Genomic DNA, 21,460 nt, shown 5'->3' with positions numbered 1-21,460 from the left:
GTGACAAAATAAAGAGAAAAACCAAACTGAAACTGTACCGTGCTCTTGTAAAACCGGTACTTCTGTATAACTGCGGCACTTGGGCGTTGACAAAATCCGAAGAAGAACATCTGGATGCCTTCCATCGCACACAGCTAAGAAGGGTACTGGACATCAAATACCCAAAAAAGATCTCAAATGAATCACTCTATAAGATCACAAAAGAAAGACCAATCTCCCTTGACATTTTACAACAACGATGGCAACTTTTCGGTCACATACTACGCAGGGACAAAAACATACCAGCTAACCAAGCCATGTCGGGATACTTCCAAAAACACGGGAACCTTTTCAGAGGAAGACCGATCACAACACTCCCTGTGATCCTAAACAAAAACCTCACAACACTTGGACAAAGCATTAGTCTCATAACGGCAGGGGACCTTGAAAATCTGATTACCCTAGCAGAGGACCGGCAATATTGGAGACACCTCACACAGGAAATACTGGAAACAGCCAAGGCGACCCGATCTTTCGGTCGAGACGCGAAAGGCATCTAAGTCAAGTAAGTCAAGTCATATTATATATATATATATATATATATATATATATATATATATATATATATATATATATATATATATATATATATATATATAATATATACATATATATATATATATATATATAATATATATATATATATATATAACATAACAAAACAGAAAATAAATAAAATACTAAACAAAAATAATGCTAACACCACAGGATCAGAATAATGCATTCTTTATTTTCTTTCCTTGCATTCGGATAACTGCAGACGTACTCGTGGACTTTGTCCTGTTAACATCGATTGACCACCGACTCCATGCTCCCATTCCAGGTATCAGAAATGTATTTTTGTTATAATTATTATTATAGTCTTTTCTTGTTTTGCGTGCGAAGGAAAGAGTTAAGGGCGCTTTATGAATATCCTGTGGACAAAAAGAAAGAAAATAATGAAAGGAGATCATATTATTGATTCAAAGACAAACTATCTGGAGTTTAAACTGTCGTAATATGTGTTTCTTTATAACATGGACGGCAATTTGTAACGTTTTCGTTACCGAGGGAAAGTGTTTTTAAACACGTTTGTATGACCTAGCGTTATATCAAAATTGATAAGTGTTGTTTTTATCATCATCATCATCATCATCATCATCATCATCATCATCATCATCATCATCATCATCATCATCATCATCATCATCATCATCTTTATCGTCAACATCAATATTTTTCTTCTTCTTCTTCTTCTTCTTCTCTTCTTCTTCTTCTTCTTCTTCTTCTTCTTCTTCTTCTTCTTCTTCTTCTTCTTCTTCTTCTTCTTCTTATTATTATTATTATTATTATTATTATTATTATTATCATTATTATTATTATTACTAATTTTTTTTCTCCAACATTTGTAATAGATACCATTGGTTTTGCAAAGAATGCATGTTGTGTTATTATACAAATCGCAGCGGGTGATTGATATATAAAATTACAATCCATTCTAAACTTTGTGATTTATATCTTTGTGTGTGTTTGTGTGTGTATGTGTGTGTGTGTGTGTTTGCCTCTGTGTGTGTGTTTATTTGTTAGTGAAATAATTAATTTGAACATTAGTGTAGCTCATTTTCACGGATTCACCATTCTGGGGCCAGGATTTCAGAGTGACTGTCATCCATCGGTCACTGACACACCCAACTAAAGAAAACACTTGTAAAGAAAGCAACCACAACATAAAATAAACAACAACAACAACAACAAAAAGTAAAAAAACAAACAAACAAAAAAGCAAACAAGCAAATCTAAACAAAACAAAGCGAAACTTTTAAAATAACGCAAAACAAAACAAGATAACTTGTATCAAATGTTAATTAACCTTCAAGCAATTCCCGAGTAAGAATAATCAACGAACATTTTGATATGGATAAAGTGTTAATTACGATGTAGTGATTTGCTAAATGTCTGCGGGGCATGATTACCACGGAAACTCTGAGTTATGCAGAATGGAGTGACGTCAGCAAAATGCAATTAGTTGAAGAGTTTGTTTGTTTTGTTTTTTTTAGAGTTTTTACGGCGCTAGTGACATTTGAAGGTCATTTCAGCGCCAGTAAAAAGGAAGATGACAGAGGAAAGTTGTAAATCTGAAGTTAAAAGCACTGAAGATAAAGTAAGACGAAGGAAACTAGTTTAAATATAGGGAACAGATGACGTGTACATATAAACCGATCAGACATCCGAACCCACTTATAGTTTAACCCTCTCCTTACCAACTACAGGAAAATCGTCATAATCGTTACGATACAGTGAACATTTTTCTTACACAGAACTTTTATGTACATCAGAAAATTGGAAGAAAAATCTTTTTATAGTTTAAAAGAACTTAATGTTATTTTGTAGAACAAAATTATGTTTAGCATGCTCTTAGCTTTGGGTTTTAATAAATCACTTTTAGTGTTAGGAAGGCATGACAATTTGGTAAAAACATTGAAAATGTTTCGTAAGGAAAGAGTTAACATTGTTGTAATGTACAATATTTTGCGTCATTTTTTAAATATTTCCAGTACACTGATAAGCCTGCAATAAGTGCACGTCGGTAACAGATGATTCCATGTCGATTCCAGCAATGTGCCTATTTTGATATTACTTAAAATCCCATCCAGGCAGGAGTAAAGGATCAAAGTTTACGATAAGTGAACGGCAAGATACAACAAGATCAGCGATGCGGCTTGCGTTATATAATGCCGTTTATATTCTACCAACGATTCTACTATACGATATTGATATAAGCGAATTTAAACGGCTTTATTCCACACAAACACACACACATATATGATATTTTAGCTATTAATGTGTCTGTGCTTATAAACTAATTGCGCCCCTACTGATATGCTCTATGCAACATTTCACCAATTCATTGCACAGGTGTGTCTCATTTATTCTTCCCCACGTCAAAAATGTTAGAAATACGCCGATAATTAAAAACAAAACAAACCCATATTACATATAAATGTTAATAGATGTTGACTAAATGCTATGACGCCCTTTGGCTAGTCCGTTCTTATAACGTAATATTATGATATATAATTAACGCTTCGACCGGGTACAATAACAATATTAATATATAAATTGTGCAGCGTGTACACAATAGGTACAACATAATCATCGCATGCATGGACGAGACATTAAGCACGTATATTAACGCTTTTCTATCAACATCATTCTTGTTTATAATATGAGATGAGTATTTGCGACTGTGACAAACAAGAGGGCAGAGAAATCATGACGTCACACCGTTTACTCTTCCTTTTCCAAAATACTTCGGAGGACTAATAATAAATAGATTACATATTGAATCATAAGGTGGCATAACTATCTTAGTAGCAGGATGTATAGGTAGATTTTTAAGATTACGGAACGTAAAAGAGTGAGGATGGATTATCCTTATTTACGACCAGCTTATATTATTTAGACTAGAAAATAAGATGCCATCACTCTGAAACCAGAAGATCAATTGCACAAGGTGTGTATTCAGTCCTTCGGAAGACTGGTTTTTACAAATCCAATGAGATTGGAAACAATTTTTTGACATCACACTTTAGTTCCTTATTGAACATGTATTCTTTATCTCTGCAGAATTGTGTCAAAGAAAGAGAACGGTCGTCAAACAGTACCCTCTGGACCTGTTCTTGTAGTCTAACCATTAAGTAAATAATAATAATAATAATAATAATAATAATAATAATAATAATAATAATAATAATAATAATAATAATAATAATGAAGGAGAAATTCGTCTTTTAAGGTATATTCCCAGGGAAGACTGGAATTCCCCAGGCGTCAGCCGCTGTGCAGTGCAGTAAAGTGAGCTGGGTCAATACCTTTAAGGTGGTGGGTAACCCAATGTGATAGAGGGAAGGAAGAGGTTGGAGACTTATTGGCTAATGGCCATTTTGTTCACCCTCAAACCAGGAGTTATATTATTGTTGCTAATGGTAATGATTAAATTGGTTGGATGTTACATAATATTACTAAATTATATCAGATCTCTCTCTCTCTCTCTCTCTCTCTCTCTCTCTCTCTCTCTCTCTCTCTCTCTCTCTCTCACACACACACACACACAACCACAACACGGAGTGGTCCCAAATTGTTATGTAAGTAAACAGAAATATCAGCTGGAGAAATAATATAATTACAGTTGAGGTCACAGGGCTCGATTTTCTCCGGAAAGTTGATCTCTTCTGATCATAATCTTTATTTATTCTTGATGGTGTCAATGGGCTCAGCGACTCTGTATTTCGTGTAAGTCAATCAAACGTTCCTGCGCGTGTCAGTGACCGGATGGTGACAATGTTCACACCATTCTGACAATGGCTTTCTGTCCTTAAGTTTGTTTTGTTTTTAAGGGTTTTACGGCGCTTGCGACACATCTAGGTCATTTCAGCGCCGGTAAAAATGAGGAAAATGTGATAGTCGAAACATTCTATGTTTTCAATTGATAGCACACAAGAAAAAGTAAGACGAAGGGGAATGGTTTAGATAAGGAACAGATGTAGATTCCAGGAGGACACTATCAGTGTACTTAGTTTGAGATGATCTAAAAGTCCTATCCAGACACTATCACATGATCCCGCTAAGAGGAATGCACTCAGATATTTACAAGCCATTATATATATGCAAAATCAAAAATGTAACAGTATATAACAGAAAGATGAATTACAAGGGGAAAAAACTACACTTTACATTTGACTATTTCCCTCTCAGCCAAGGATTCCGGTAAGGCAGCAAGAACAAAACCAATCCACGACAAAGAGATGGCAACTCAGAAAACAGATATAGGGGATAGAAGATAGCAAGTGACCACATGCCCACCAGGGCAGGTCAAAAGATATCACACAGTGTCCTTGAGTATTCATAGAGCTGTGTGTGTGTGTGTGTGTGTGTGCGCGCGTGTTTGTGTGTGTATTTTTATGTGTGTATGTATATATATAATCATCCTCAGGAGAAATTTTAGTCTTTAGAGAAAAGACTGACAAATTGGGCATCAGCTGCAAAATGTGCAATGACGCCAAGTTTCCTGATCGTGAAACGTGATTCTCACAGCGTGGTTCGAACCTGAGTCCCGTATGTGGAATATAATGCCATATCTACTCGGCTATCTGGCTCCTCGTATATGGGATTAAATTATCCACATATTATCTAAAGTTCACGATACTTCACGAATAATGTTTGGATGCCAGGAACATTCGGGGAATAAATTAATACTTCTCGATGAAACTCAAACTGTGCAGTCAAAACCAGACTGACAATGATTTAGCACTTTCAACCAATCCATTGGAGGCCTTAGAATCACCATAGAAAATATGAACATTTCAAAACACACACGAATAGGCTTCAACAGTCGCGACGTCACTTCCCTCGTAATGACGCATAGAATGACGCATAGAACTTAGTAGCTGGTTCTAAACTATCGGAACAATTGCGGACGCCCTTATGAAATACTTCTCCGACGAGCATAAAAGTGCATCCATAGGAGAAAAACATTATAAATCTGATCATGTTTTGACTTTTATACATTCTGATCACATGACATGTGAAAAAGTTCTAGCCAGCATGAAGAGTAAACAGTACCGATTTTCTTTGTTTCGAACCAAGCTGCTCGTTGCTGGGCTGACGTAACATCAGACTATTGAATCCAAATGGGGGAAAACAAGACAGATATTCTCCTCTTTGAGTATCTAGTTAAATTGCATTTGCAGTTTAGTTTTCTCTGAATGATGAAAATGCAACTGATCAGTTTTTAAAGTTATCTCGTCGGATGCGCCCCAAAATTTGTCAACATTTTCTGCCCAAAAGGATAAAATTGGCAAGTCAGCGTAAAACATTAATTTAATGTCATAATTTATTTACTCACGCGTTCATTCTTTGGTTGATCCGGTGATTGTAGCAGTCATCATAACACGGGCTTACTCCGTCGCAGAGCTCCTCACATTCCTGTTGGATCACGTCTGCTCCCAACGCACAGCGCTGAAAGAAAGGGAAAATGGGAACTTGTAACTATAATTGTCTTTAACCCGTTAGCCGTCTTTCTATGGACGGGACGTATTTAAAAAAATTGGCCACCAGAAAACGCATCCATCAAATATCGATCGATTTAAATGACCCTCATCTTGGCACAAACATTCAAACATGGGACCTTGAGAGTACTACATGTGACTAGTATAAAGCGAATTGCTTTATGTTTTGCTTTCTTTACTTTATACCCCCCCCCCCCCCCCCCCCCCCCCCCCCCATTAAAACAAACAAAGAAACAAACACTCATATCACATACAACGTAAACGTGCACAAAAAAAAAAAATGAAAGATAGGATTGTGTTTATCTAGATATCGCGTATCAACGGCCCATCTCAAATTCTAGGTACTAAAATATTTTTTGATGAAAATTTCTTGATGATTGAATTCGCACACATTAAACAAAGAGAAACAAATATTCTAGTCACGCACATTACGGATAAAAACGGGGGTAAACCCCAAAGAAAAAATAAAATAGAGAAGAAAAATCAAGAGAGAGAGAGAGAGAGAAGAAGAAGAAGAAGAAGAAGAAGAAGAAGAAGAAGAAGAAGAAGAAGAAGAAGAAGAAGAAGAAGAAGAAGAAGAAGAAGAAGAAGAAGAAGAAGAAGAAGAAGAAGAAGAAGAAGAAGAAAGAAGAAGAAGAAGAAGAAGAAGAAGAAAGAAGAAGAAGAAGAAGAAGAAGAAAGAAGAAGAAGAAGAAGAAGAAGAAGAAGAAGAAGAAGAAGAAGAAGAGAAGAAAAGAAGAAGAAGAAGAAGAAGAAGAAGAAGAAGAAGAAGAAGAAGAAGAAGAAGAAGAAGAAGAAGAAGAAGAAGAAGAAGAAGAAGAAGAAGAAGAAGAAGAAGAAGAAGAAGAAGAAGAAGAAGAAGAAAGAAGAAGAAGAAGAAAGAAGAAGAAGAAGAAGAAGAAGAAGAAGAAGAAGAAGAAGAAGAAGAAGAAGAAGAAGAAGAAGAAGAAGAAGAAGAAGAAGAAGAAGAAGAAGAAGAAGAAGAAGAAGAAGAAGAAGAAGAAGAAGAAGAAGAAGAAGAAGAAGAAGAAGAAGAAGAAGAAGAAGAAGAAGAAGAAGAAGAAGAAGAAGAAGAAGAAGAAGAAGAAGAAGAAGAAGAAGAAGAAGAAGAGAAGAAGAAGAAGAAGAAGAAGAAGAAGAAGAAGAAGAAGAAGAAGAAGAAGAAGAAGAAGAAGAAGAAGAGAAGAAGAAGAAGAAGAAGAAGAAGAAGAAGAAGAAGAAGAAGAAGAAGAAGAAGAAGAAGAAGAAGAAGAAGAAGAAGAAGAAGAAGAAGAAGAAGAAGAAGAAGAAGAAGAAGAAGAAGAAGAAGAAGAAGAAGAAGAAGAAGAAGAAGAAGAAGAAGAAGAAGAAGAAGAAGAAGAAGAAGAAGAAGAAGAAGAAAGAAGAAGAAGAAGAAGAAGAAGAAGAAGAAGAAGAAGAAGAAGAAGAAGAAGAAGAAGAAGAAGAAGAAGAAGAAGAAGAAGAAGAAGAAGAAGAAGAAGAAGAAGAAGAAGAAGAAGAAGAAGAAGAAGAAGAAGAGAAGAAGAAGAAGAAGAAGAAGAAGAAGAAGAAGAAGAAGAAGAAGAAGAAGAAGAAGAAGAAGAAGAAGAAGAAGAAGAAGAAGAAGAAGAAAGAAGAAGAAGAAGAAGAAGAAGAAGAAGAAGAAGAAGAAGAAGAAGAAGAAGAAGAAGAAGAAGAAGAAGAAGAGAAGAAGAAGAAGAAGAAGAAGAAGAAGAAAGAAGAAGAAGAAGAGAAGAAGAAGAAGAAGAAGAAGAAGAAGAAGAAAGAAGAGAAGAAGAAGAAGAAGAAGAAGAAGAAGAAGAAGAAGAAGAAGAAGAAGAAGAAGAAGAAGAAGAAGAAGAAGAAGAAGAAGAAGAAGAAGAAGAAGAAGAAGAAGAAGAAGAAGAAGAAGAAGAAGAAGAAGAAGAAGAAGAAGAAGAAAAAGGACCAAAAAGAAAAAAAAATTAACAGCAAAACAAATTCTCATTATGACAAAGTGGCGTGTATTTAGATTTTTTTTTCTCTTAAAATTTGCATCAAAATTCAAACTGTGAAAACAATCTGATAAGATCGATCCTTTAAAGCTTGTACCCAAAGCCTAATCACGCGGTCATCTCAACCTCATTCTCCAGCTATTGTCACCTATCCGTTCACCGAAATAAATTAAAATTGCATGGTTTTTGTGACAATACGAGACACTGTGAGACTGAGCCACCAACGTCTACTACTACTACTACTACTACTACTACTACTACTACTACTACTACTACTACTACTACTACTACTACTACTACTACTACTACTACCACCACCACCATCATCATCATCATCATCATCATCAAGATCATCATCATCATCATCATCGTCGTCGTCATCATCATCATCGTCATCATCATCATCATCATCATCATCATCATCATCATATTCACCACTAAACGTCAGGTCTCGAATCTTTTTGAAAGGTGCGTCTATGTGGTCTTGTCGTATGACACTCGCTTTCGGATCGAAAGAACCTGGGTTCGATTCTCGCTCGGTGCATAGTTGAGTCCTTCAAAAAGGCTATTCATTCACATTCTCTCACCGTACTCGGGTATAAAATGAGTACGTGGCCGTTAACAGTGTTGTGAAAAAATGTAATATCGCCCAACAGGTGTAACGTCCTACATGTGTAGCTGTTGGCCAGGGACCCCTTGTAAAACTCTTTGAGCATATTTAGTGGATATTGGGCTATATAAAGACTCAAGCTAAAAGGTAAATGGCCATAGTCATCACGGGATAATTGAAGTATGTAGCATCTACTTTACTGGAAACAACAAACAATGAAAGCAATGTGTAGTGAATTTTATAAATTTAATGAGTTCTCTCGTGTTTACGTTTTTGTCTGATCTGACGTGTAGAGTAGTCTTGCAGTCAGCAGTATGTGGTAAGTCTTCGTAGTTCGTAGGAAACGGAGATCGCCACACATGCCCCCCCAAACACGGACTAGTCATCTTTGTAGTACCGAGGTCGTTTAATGGTACGTCCTGAGCGAGATAGCTTCTTAGTAGGCACTACGTTAGTATCATCAGAAGCAGTACGGGAGTTTTGTATGTTTCTGTTCGTATTCGGTGGGCGTCCACGACGAGGTGGGGTGGCAAGGGAAACTGGTTGCGTAGAATCGACAAATGCAGCTTTAAGTCGCCCAAACCATTCATGTTGAGTAGAGATTCCGCTCTCTCTGTTTCCGAAAGGCCGAACGCAGACAGCAGGAAGTTTTTCAGTATTTCATATTTACCTTCCTTGGGTGGTGATGATAGAATAGCAAGGGCTCTAGTTGCTGTGTCTGAGTCTAAGGCAGCCACTACATAGTAGTACTTTGTTTCATCGCTTGTTACATCGCGTAAGGCAAATTGTGCCTCGCTTTGTGCAAACCACGCTGAAGGACAAGTGGTCCAGAATGTGGGCAATTTCAATGCTACGGCGTCGATAGACATGTTTATTATTATTATGTTCTTGTGAAGAGTTGAACTGGTAAATAATAATAATAATAATATATACCTATCTCTTAAGTTGTTTTACGTCGGGGTCACCAATGTAGCATCTACTTTACTGGAAACAACAAACAATGAAAGCAATGTGTAGTGAATTTTATAAATTTAATGAGTTCTCTCGTGTTTACGTTTTTGTCTGATCTGACGTGTAGAGTAGTCTTGCAGTCAGCAGTATGTGGTAAGTCTTCGAAGTTCGTAGGAAACGGAGATCGCCACAAGTAAAAGTTTTTTGGCTAGCATGAAAAAATAGATGTTTTGTCAGAGGTTAGCATGACAAACTGCCGCTTTATATATAGCCTTGAATAAAAAAAAAAAACACCCCATAGGATCAAGACATATATGGCTCTTTGAACCGTAATCTGTAGGTAAATGACCGCTTTGCGTCATATTCACACACACAAAAAAAGCAACGCTTTTTTCTTTTTTTCATTTTGGCGGGGAATTTTTTTATTTCATGCATTGGGAAATCAAAACAATCCTCAATTTGTTAACAAATCTGAAGCGTGAGATTTGTTAATAAGTGTCAATCAAGTTCTGAAAGGTTATGGCCATTTTAATCTATCGTTTTATGAATCAAAACGTTTCTGGGCAAAATAAAAAAAGGGGTGTTTGTCATTGTAGGGGGCGCTTCTGTATGTGACCTGGTATCGTGACTCTCACTCCGGTCAACGTTTTGTGAGTACGTCATCCAAGCTTGGTAACTCATCTCAAATTAGGGGCAATTTCATCATTATTATCACGGCGAATGCTTTGTGTTGATACGAGAGTATTTCTATGGTAACAATAGTGATACCAAAATTACAAGGGTTATCAAACTTGAATTAAGGCGGCTAGACTCTTATTTTAAGGATTTTGGACATAATGAACGTAGACATGTGATCAACAAAGACATTGTGTATTGGAATAATAATCAATGAAACAAGTCTGGATTCGTGATTGTGTGCAAGATAATCTTAAGTACTGTCTATAGTCATGGAGACAACCTTGTCGTAAACGAATGGCAAAAGGCATTTTCATTATTTCAAGAAATTGTTTATTTCAAATATGAATGAATTAAGATGACCTCCAGCTTGTCAAAAAATACCTAAATATAAGCCTTCTTTCAAAAATAGCATTATTTGAAGTTTCGCTTTAGATTTTTTGTTTGTTAATGTCACCTTAATTCTTTCACATTCAAACCAAAACAAAAAAAAAGCGTTTTGCCGATGTAAGATAGAATGGGTATTTCTCCTGGGCACCTGTTTTAATTTGATAACAAATATGCGACTTACCTATTATTTTTCAATTATGTTGTTATGAAGTATTGCCATCACATGTGTCAATAATCAAAACACGACGAATGAATCAAAAAAGGAAAACAGACAAATATACAACTAGACAAGAGAGAAAAATTTGAATGCAAAACTACCATCAAGAAAAAAAATCACATACCCTATAACAAAATCACTAAACATAGAAACATTTCAAGAAACCACCAAGTCTTTGGATTTACTTACCTCTGGATATTGTTTTGATAACGATCATGAAAAATTATAATAATTCATTGAAAAATGTGTTCGATGAGCTATGCCCATTGATCATGAAAGAAATTACTATTCGACCAAACAAGAGTGATATTGCAATGAGATGCAAAAATACAAAAACACCAACGTAGATCTGCCGAATGGACTTGGTGCCGATCCTAATTAGAGGGTCACAGATATACTTATCCTAAGTTTTGTATTTTTGAATATAGATTCTATTTCAAGCATCGAAATCACTCAGGCATAAATAGAATGGTATAACAAAAATGTCAAATAGATTAATTAGTCTACTTCTGAGACTTATCACGAGTTAGCCTAAGTGATAACTTGACGTATGGCATTCATTCGACATTTCTACAGGTGTCAGACTGTGTATTAAGGCGGTAAATGATATGGGAATTTCATTACTTTAAGTCTGAAACATCATGGGTATAAATTATATGAAATAGAATATTGTGCGGCGATGTTGTCTTGTGATATGACACTTGACTTTCGGATCAGAAGGTCCTGAGTTCGAGCCTTCTTGGAAAAGGCTCTTTATTTACATTCTTTCACTGTACTCAGGTGTAAAATGAGTACCTGGCCGTTTTAAGTTGTCTCTGTCGGAAACAAAATGCAATATCGCCCAATAGGCGTCATGTCTCGGTCTACTTGTTACGTGTTGATCTTGGTCAGGGACCATTTGTAAAGCGCATTGAGCACGTTTAGTGGCTATTGCCCTATGTGAAAGCCCAAGTTAAAGTTTCAAATATACTATGTGGCCAATCTACTCAAAACGGGATTGTAATCCAGCACTAAAAAAGAGATTTTTGAGAGTACTGTCCTGAGCATTTTGCTCTATGGATCAGAGAGTTGGAAGGTCACAGAAAGTATCATTTAGAAACCATAATAACTGGATGTCTCAAATCAACACCAACACCTTGGCTCCCAACTACAAGCGCAATCACACGACCGGAAAAGACGCAACCCAAAAATTAGTCCAAAAAGTGGAAGACCCCACCCTATTACACCTTTAAAAACCATCACAAATTAAGCTCCCAAAACATCACGACTAAAATCCAGAAAGCCTTTTTACAACAGAACTCGAGAACTTTATTATTGGGGAAGCCTGGAGGGAATATTGAACAGATACCATGCCCGAGGGAAGTGGGTAATTTCGAGGTTGTACTCATGTGCGGTGACGAATTTAAAGACTGGTTGGAGACTTCCTTTGTGGAGATGTAGCCATTCGATTCTACGGCGACTACTACTGTAACTTTTCTACTCACTTCATTGTCTGTTATTATCAACATAAGTGCCGGCTCCACTCATTTTTTGAATTAATATTCAACCCCAATATCGGAGCTTACTCAATGTCTCAATCGTCTCTATGTTATATGTTTGTGTTGAGAATAAATAGAGCTTTAGAATTCCTGCTGTCTAGTAAACAAACTTCACGGAATTTGTGTATCTTGAACCCATGACCTCAAGAAGTCGGGAGAGGGATTCAGGATAGACACTACATTTGAACCCATTTTTCTGAAGTGGTGGAATGCGTCGACTGCATATCGTCCCTCTCACGTGCCAGGCGAAGTTGTCGTATCAGTAAGGTTGTGGGATCGAGCCCCCCCCCCCCCAATCCCATGAATTAGATTTGTATTCTCTATTGTCTTCTGGCACTTTTCTACTCACTTCATTTTCTGTTATTATCATACTACTGCTACTACTACTACTACTACTACTACTACTACTACTACTACTACTACTACTACTACTACTACTACTACTACTACCTGGTACGTTATATCCGGCTGGCGGATGTTGTGAGTTTTTGTTAGCTAAATACATAGATATTTAATCGCGTTATGATACAGATCTGTTACATTTTCCACAAAGTCCTGATGATGGCCAAACAGACCTGAAACATCGATGTAGACTACAATAGTAGAGAGATAGGATGAGAGAGAGAGAGAGAGAGAGAGAGAGAGAGAGAGAGAGAGAGAGAGAGAGAGAGAGAGAGAGAATAAATGAAATGTTAACCAGGCAGATGTCACTCGGCATGCTTCAAGGACTGATTGCACAATGACAAGACACATTTTGTTTTGGCCATTTTATCCAGAAAACGGCTACTTCTAATATGCACTGACTAAGACGTTTTCCCAACACGAGACTTTAAAGAAGTGTCAAGTTTGAGGACTTTTAACGAGTTGGGGGACAATTTAATCAATCGATATTTTATATAAAATATGTCTGTCCATAGTAAAAAAAAAAGTCTTTGATTAGTGTAAGGTTACATTTCAAGCGCACGATGCACTGATAACAATGACTCCAGTGCCCTAGCAGGAACTGACATGATAAATCACTTTGATAACAAACATTTTACCATCTCTACTGCTGTCAGCAGATGTCTCTTGTGGCTCCATAGTAACAATACCACTAAACGTCACAGAAAAACGACAGTGCCAGACACATGATATAAAAAAGAAGAACACGGAAAAGAAACTTTTCCTAAAAATCAGTATTTTCCCACTGATTGGGGATTGCCTCAGGCCTTTCGATTCAATCAGAGGATCTTACAATGAATGATCACCCGTTGGGAAGAGCCTATTTAGTGTTATTTGAATCAGAAAGTTGAAGGTCCCAGTCACCTTTTCTTACATACACTTTGATATATAAAGCCCTACTCTCATCGTTGTTACTGTTGTCTTGGAAACAGAAACATTGGACATTGGTTTGGAATATAGGTATCTAAACCCATCTGCAAAACTATGATATGATTAAGAAGAAAGCACACAAAGCGCCCAAAAGTGTTAGCACTAAACTTTTCCCCCTGCAAATCCTAAAATTCTGAGATAAATTTGTAAGCTGATACACATTTGACTGACGGTGTACGTGGGCCTGTTAACCCCCCCCCCCCCCCCCCCCCCCTCCATCGCCTACTCTTTGAGGGTTGTCAATTCCTCAATTCATAATCTTGATGCCGAATTTTTAAACGTCAATGTCGTTTTGACACAACATGTCCAAAACTTTTAGAACTACTAGGCATGGTCGAAAAGTCTTGACGCCTATAAGATATTCCCAGTGTATTGAAAGCATTAGTCTACATAAAAGAGTTAGGAAAACAGCACCCCCCCCCCCCTCCCTTTTCGTCTTAAAAACATTGAAGAAAACCTCATCGCAATTAACCCTTAAAACAAAAACAAAAAACAAAATGAAAACAAATATCCCAGTGTGAATATCACAAGATGTTGCGGACGCAGTCATCGACACAAGGACCAAATAATATACAAGATACAAAAATATATGATTACAAAAAAGAAAACAAATATCACATTTTGTCAAATTATGCGGAAAAGGAAAATTTTGGGGGGATGTATAGAAATGTGGATGCAAGTAGAATATAAAATATGTTGAGTGAGCAAGAGAGAGAGAGAGAGAGAGAGAGAGAGAGAGAGAGAGAGAGAGAGAGAGAGAGAGAGAGAGGGAGGAGATGGTTTAGGTAGGAGGGCGGTCAAGTGGCGAGGAGATTTAATTAATTAATGACCTTTAACAAGAATACATCGATCAATAGGTACCAATTGATGTCAAATTGAACAACGAACCAAGCTCTCGATATGTCTTAGCTTAGCCATGATTAAATATGTTAATATAACTGTCATCCACACTCGTTCTTTTCCAACATATCATCTATATTTATGGAACAGCCAACTTTCTGAAATTGCAAAAGAAATGCTTACTTCGGTTGAGTCAACTGGTTGTATATTATAAGGATAATAAAAAAGAACACTTGACCGCGCATTTCAACACTCTCGAACAATGACAAAACGCATGGATTAGTTTGACCATAAAAATTGATTCAATACATCATTGGATCAAAATGTTTTTAATCTGAGACTACTTTAGAAAAAAAAAACTTCTTTAGAAGTCTCGGGATTAAAACTGTAATTTACAAGCTTGGGATGATCGTAATCTATCGATACATGAGGTAAAAGTTTTCTTGCCAAATTTTAAAAAAGGCGTGTTGTGGGTGTAAGGCAGATCAGGCTCTACCACTTTTTCTTACTCTTGGAATTAATGTCAAGTATTAAGTCTTATCTGGCAAACCACAGACAATGTCCATCCATAATTCAACACCACAGGAGATTCTAACGCCTCCATGAATGGACACAGGATACAAGTAACGGATGGAATCTCATTGTGGACAGTCGTACGCTGACAAAACACATTCTTACATTTTGAATAGAAACATTTTCCTTCAGATAGCGATTGATTAAGTTGATTCCGGAAATGTTAAACGGTTTCAAAACTGACGCTTTCCGAAATCCGAGGTTTACATAATTTTTGACGAGTTGAGACTCATCTTAATGCTTCGATAGTTGAAGTAAAAAAGTTTTGACCAAACTGAAACGACGGCGTTCTGTCAGTGTTTGACATTGTACACATCACCTATTTCCACATTTGTTTATTTATTTTAGAAAAATATCTTACCTGGAAACAATTTCCTATTTTCGTACAAGGTTCTGCACACTTGGCAAATTTTTCAATATTGTCACTGAACATATGGACAAGGCAATTTCTTTCCTGTAAATAAAGGTGAGAAAAATTATTTAATCTTTAAAATCTTGAATAATCCAATTTTGTTCCTGAAAAAAAAAGCATGGTCTGAAAAGTTATTGCATTTTTAATAAAGAAGACACAATGAATTGACAAAATAATGTGCTCAAGAGGACAGAAGTTACAGACATTTGCTTGACTTATATTATGTCAGTGCTAGATAGGTTTCTACCAGTTTTGCTTCATTGTTTTGCTGATTCGGATATGTTATTGGATCTAGTTTTGTGGAAGCGTTATAATAAATTGTATTATTTTGTATGAGGAAGACAGGAAAATAGTAGGTGTGATCGGTAGAGGGATAAAAAACACCTGGGCCTAGGATTCGTCCGCGAAATAAACAAATCCCCGACCCACATCAATATCCCCAAAATAGGAGTTAGAAGGAACACATTATAAAAACAAAAGAAGGTCAATAAAGTCAACACGTAAGTAGGTAGCGAAATTTTAAATGGTTCCTGGACTGTGAACCGATTTGCTGATTAACAAGTTTCTTACTGGTTAACTTCTTTTTAAAGGCGGAATTGCCTCTTTGACGTTTTCGGTTCAAAATGTCAAAAACTTACATTGCTGCCATTTGCTTTTATAAAAGCTGGATTTGGCATATTATGAGCACTCTTTTTCTTTCAGGTTTTGTTAAATATCACTAGATGTTAACTGATTTGGGACACTAATCACCACTGGCAGTTTTTAAAAGGATTATTTGGCTTTTTTTTTCACTAGTTTGGCCTCTTGCATAAATTTGTTTTCTGCCGTACATAATATAATATATAATAATTGTTTATAATAAAAAGCATAGCTTTTCTTTTAATCGTCCATTGTTATTGACAGACATGTTGGCCAAAACTCTCAAACCAGGGACTTCACGAAGAGGTAGAGACATAGAGATAGAGAGAGATCGAGAGAGTGAGAGAGAGAGAGAGAGAGAGAGAGAGAGAGAGAGAGAGAGAGAGAGGGAGGGGGGGGGGGCGGATATTAATCTGGTCATTTACAAGGGCATGTAAATGGGTTCTTAGATATTTAGTCTGAACTAATGATAGCTTAGCTCGGTCAGAAATAGCCATCCTTTCATAGAAAGCTCTCGTGATGTTAACGATTATATCAACGTAACACTACACCCTTCCAAATGTCTAGCTTTTGTGTTCTTCAATCGGTGTCCGACTACAGTCACTTCATTTCTATTTTACTTAAAATGGCATTTATTAGGTATTAGTTCCCTTTTTGGGCTTGACACACTGGCCATCCAGTTTTTGGTCATCCAGAATCGCCATTCACCTTGACTATGTGCGAACATGTCAGCTTCGTTCTGGGTCGATCTCTCCAACTCAAAGATCCCATTAAAGACTCAATTTAGCTGAAATAATCGAAATCACTAAAGTTTTCAATATCGTTCTTTTAAAAAAACCTATATTCAATCACTTTAAACATCACTGAACCATAATCCAAGATTCATATCTTCTAAATATGAAAATTAATTCTTTTCAGAGCATTTAAATCATCTCTTCATTTTGAGACCATGACTAATATTTGAATATTAACGTTCTTGAATGTCGAGCGTTCATATCCTCGAATAAAACGGTCCAAGCCCCATAGTTTTCTTATTATTTCTTCATTCTTAGTTTGGCCTTTATAACTCGAATTTATTATTCGGCTTTAAGGAAGAGGATAATATTAGTCACTATTTATAGATTCCACATTATTCAAGATTATATTTTTATCTTTTTTATATAAATTTGCTTTCGTATAACAGAAACATTGACCGGTCAATCAAAATCAGCAAAACGAAAAGAAAAGAAAAAGAGAAATATTTTCGACCGTTCAAAAGGTTTGTCAGTTTAGTTGAATGAAATCAAAGGTAAAAGATAGGATAAACCTATAAAAGATGGGAGAACAACATTTTAAAATGACTCGAGAGGACAATACCGGAGGCTGGAAGAGTAGCAACGAGCACAGTGTAAGATTTATGAGACCTTATGTCTACTAGGCTATGGGTTATTAGGAAACTCTCTCATTTGTTCGGATTGTCCAAACATTCGGATTATTGAAATTTTGATAATCGAGACAAGACTACAACATGGCCCAGTAAAAATAATATCTTTTAGAGATATTGGAGAAATCTTGCTAATTGACAACATCCGTCCGACGAATATTTGTTTATTCTTTTCTCACGAGATAGCCAACAGGTTGATCCTGTGCTATTTAACACTCCGACCTCTACACCTGTCTCATTTAACACTACCCTGCCGTTCACTAACATAACACCATTTTCAATCTTTCTTTTTTTTTTTTTTTGGGGGGGGGGGGGGGTTGGGGGGAGATTTTCGTTATCATAATATGTATCGATCGATTAAAATGACCCATTCAAGTTATCAATTTCGCAAACCCGAGACTTTAAAAAGTTGTAATTCCTAAGAAGTTTCAGCTTTGAGACTTTTTGACAAGTAGAGGGTAATTTTGAACGATGGATACAGAAAGTGACAGTTTTCTGGCAAAATGAGAGGATTGTGTTTTGTCAGCGTACGCCAGAACAGCACTTCGAAGTTAATGGAAATCACTTAAAAGGATGAAATTTTACTCCAGTAAACAAGTAAAAATCTTGAAAGCAGTTTTATTTTTCGGCCGGAACTGGAAAGTAAATCTTGACCGCGTACATTATTCGTAACTAAGCCATAATTTGCCAATTTACCGACAAGAGTTAACGTTGTATAAGTATGAACTATCTTTTGACAATTTGTGGTCATACATCAAATACCTATAGACCCATCTATTCTATAGATAATCATCAAGGGTCATTTCTTACAAGGAGAGAAACGAAATACGAGAACAAATGGCATTAAAAATGGAAGAAGATTTTTTTTTAAAAAAAAAGAAGGAAAATGAGGGTTTTTAAATGAGATGGTCGATTTTGTTTACACTCTTTGCTCCAACGTCAAATCTATCATTCTGATTCCTTTTGGATCCAGGGACATCTAATCTCTTGGAAGGATCTCTATTCAGTTATCATTTATCTTCTTCTCTTTGCCGCTAATGAATCCTCTGGGAGATTGTCTGCCATCAACAGCGTTGGCTCCGATTCTCATACGGGTGTGTTTATCAAAAACAAAATTGAATAGAAAGTAACCCGTGTTTTAGAATAAAAACTCATCAAAAATCATTATTTTCTAAGATGACAGGATCAGAGATGTATCAACAATGTTTTGCCACAACTTATTATCTATCATTATATATGATGAAAAAACTCGGTTTTGTCCATAGATTTATTAAACAAGACGTTTAATGAACGTAATTTTTCATATCGTTAACGCTGTTTTTTTGTTTTTCTTTGGGGGTAGAAAATCGTGCAAATACAAGCGAGACAATTTAAAGTAAAAGAGCTAATTTTGCTTTCTTGAATGGTAATTTCTGACATTTTCTATCATGTAACATTATGTTACATACTTTCAACAGTGTGTTTCTGTGTATGTTGTGTAGAAAAATGGTCTTGGACTCACATATCGACTTAAATGAGGACCGAGGGTTGGGTCAAGCGATTACACAGCTACGGCCCCCTCCCCTAATAGCACACACACACACACACACACACACACACACAAACAAACAAACAAACAAACAAACAAAAAACATTAGGAGGTCCTCTTCTGTAAAGGCAGTGTTGCCAATTTCCCACACCCCCCCCAAAAAAAAAAAAACAAAAAAACAAAACAATTCTAGTACCTAACAGACTGCATGTTGTCCTTTATGACAAATGTATACTGTTCTATCATCAGGAGAGATGTACTGCTTCGTGGTCTTGTGTAATGAAACTCGTCTTATGACCCCAGATTCGAATCCCACTATGGGCGGCGCAAATTGATTCCTCTTCCAAGTTGCTGTCGGATTACGGTCCCCTGTAAAGCGCTTTGAGCACATTTTGATATATATTGCGCAATATAAAAAATCCCAAAGCGCATAGAGATAAAAAAAAAGCTGTTGAGTACTTACAATTGTTTCTTTTTATTGTATCGTAGGTATGTTTTCTCTCTCTCTCTCTCTCTCTCTCTCTCTCTCTCTCTCTCTCTCTCTCTCTCTCTATCCTCTGCTCTTCTTTCTCCTCTCTCTTTCTCTCTCTCTCTCTCTCTCTCTCTCTCTCTGAGTGTGTGCGCGGGTGTGTGTATGTGTGTGTCTGTGTGTGTGTGTGTGTGTATGTGTGTAAAGAAGGCTTTCCATCGGCATGTCAAATTAATGTTTGATGTCTAATGTGACTAGAACCGTGCAGGGCCAGACCAAATTTCACTCAAATCAACACAATTTCTCTCATTATTGAAAGGGTTCCGGAGTTAATCCGGAGTTAAGCACGACAACCAAGGGGAAGTCCATTATGGGTGTAAACTACGTATGAAATTAATGGCTGGTCATGTGACAAAATGCCACCAATAAATCACCTGACACAGGTCATCCTGTCCACGTTTTCAATCCATAATGTGGCGGGCCTGATACACATTAACTCAAAGCAGGGCAATGACGTCAATTGTTAATTTTCCTGACAAATTATGTAGATCGTTACCATATCTGAGGATTTTCTCAAACGGGGCACCCAAAATCATGAACTTTCACAGTGGATGGATTCAATGAGTGAACGCAAGACTCACACGCAAATAGAGCAGGTTTGTATCCGTGTAGGGTTGGGGTAATTTGCATTCTTCTGTCATTCCAACAATTTCAAGCCACGACCAAACAAAAGAAAAATCCGAGCACTCACTTTTGCCAACCACATAACCGAAAACCTTATTGAGAGATACGCCACAAACAATTCGAACTGCTTCAAAATCCCACAGAAAAGAACACAAAACTACAGAAATTCTCTCTTCATTAGAACTATCTCGGAGTGGAATGGGCTGGATGAACTGGTCATCATGGCACCACACCAAAACGATTTCAAGGCCCGACTGACATGGGCCCGCGCCCAATGAGGACGCCGCTGAAATACAACCAGACCATTGGTTTCTTCAGCGCCAACCATACAGGATTGCAAATTACACCCGAGCTGTGAAATAAATGTGTTCAAAGACTGGATGAATTACACTGATAGCGAAATCCTGTGCCGGAGTTGTGATAGTTTTTAAAGGCGTTTTTGCATGCATTGTCTCATTTGAATTTGGTGAGAATGGGTACCTTGCTGTAGAAAGTGAAGTTTTGTGTATAGAGCGGTTGCAGAAACGGGCGATTTGTTCTGTATGGAATGGGAATTTGATTCCATACAGTCTTCTGGGTTAACAACGGAGAATTGTGAAACGAACTCAAAATGAGAAACATGCGCGAAATTTATATTAAGGTATTTATATGTCTATTAATTTGAGAAACATGTCTAAATTGCGAACAATTTTTTTTTGATTGTTGTGAGAAAACGTTCTCTTTACTATAGATTCCAAAATTTAAGAAAAGGTGTTTTGTCAGCGCACGTCACTAAAATTGATTAAAAAGAGCTGACCTCTCTGACCTAGAAGAAGGGTCAAGGACAACCCAGCTGGCCGGAATAGTTATCGAGTCAGAAGTTTCATGTTTCATTTAAATTTGTCACGGTCATTGAAGAGGAGAGAATCAAAGTAAGAATGCCAAGGATTAGGGTGGATTTTGAGGTGAACTATATTTCCAAATGAATTTCACAACTGTGGAAGTAATAGAATGTCTACGCTAATATAATATGACCTTATTTACCAGGTTTCAAGAGCTTAACAATATAATTTTCTCATGGGCTTGCTCTTAAATGTACGTA

The 21,460-nt window shown here is 36.7% G+C and overlaps 1 protein-coding gene across 2 annotated transcripts in view; it reads right to left on the bottom strand.

Annotated features, from left to right (window-relative positions):
* Nucleotides 1–749: 749 nt before the first annotated feature.
* Nucleotides 750–21,460, bottom strand: part of LOC144966771 (uncharacterized) — a 57,556-nt gene continuing 36,845 nt past the window's right edge. For both annotated transcript variants that reach the window (XM_078903548.1, XM_078903547.1), the window contains exons 3-5: nucleotides 15,586–15,678; nucleotides 5,924–6,036; nucleotides 750–953 (exon numbers count right to left, since the gene is read on the bottom strand). In XM_078903548.1, coding sequence (XP_078759674.1) covers nucleotides 932–953; nucleotides 5,924–6,036; nucleotides 15,586–15,678 — 228 coding nt within the window. In that variant the 3' untranslated portion in view covers nucleotides 750–931. The remainder of the gene's footprint in view (nucleotides 954–5,923; nucleotides 6,037–15,585; nucleotides 15,679–21,460) is intronic.

The sequence above is a fragment of the Berghia stephanieae genome, chromosome 2 (assembly GCF_034508935.2).
Source record: "Berghia stephanieae isolate SIO BIC M18660-M18661 chromosome 2, UCSD_Bste_1.3, whole genome shotgun sequence".
In the NCBI taxonomy this organism is placed as follows: domain Eukaryota; kingdom Metazoa; phylum Mollusca; class Gastropoda; order Nudibranchia; family Aeolidiidae; genus Berghia; species Berghia stephanieae.
The sequence above is the reverse complement of the archived record's forward strand: the minus strand, read 5'-3'. Positions and strand labels throughout refer to the sequence as shown.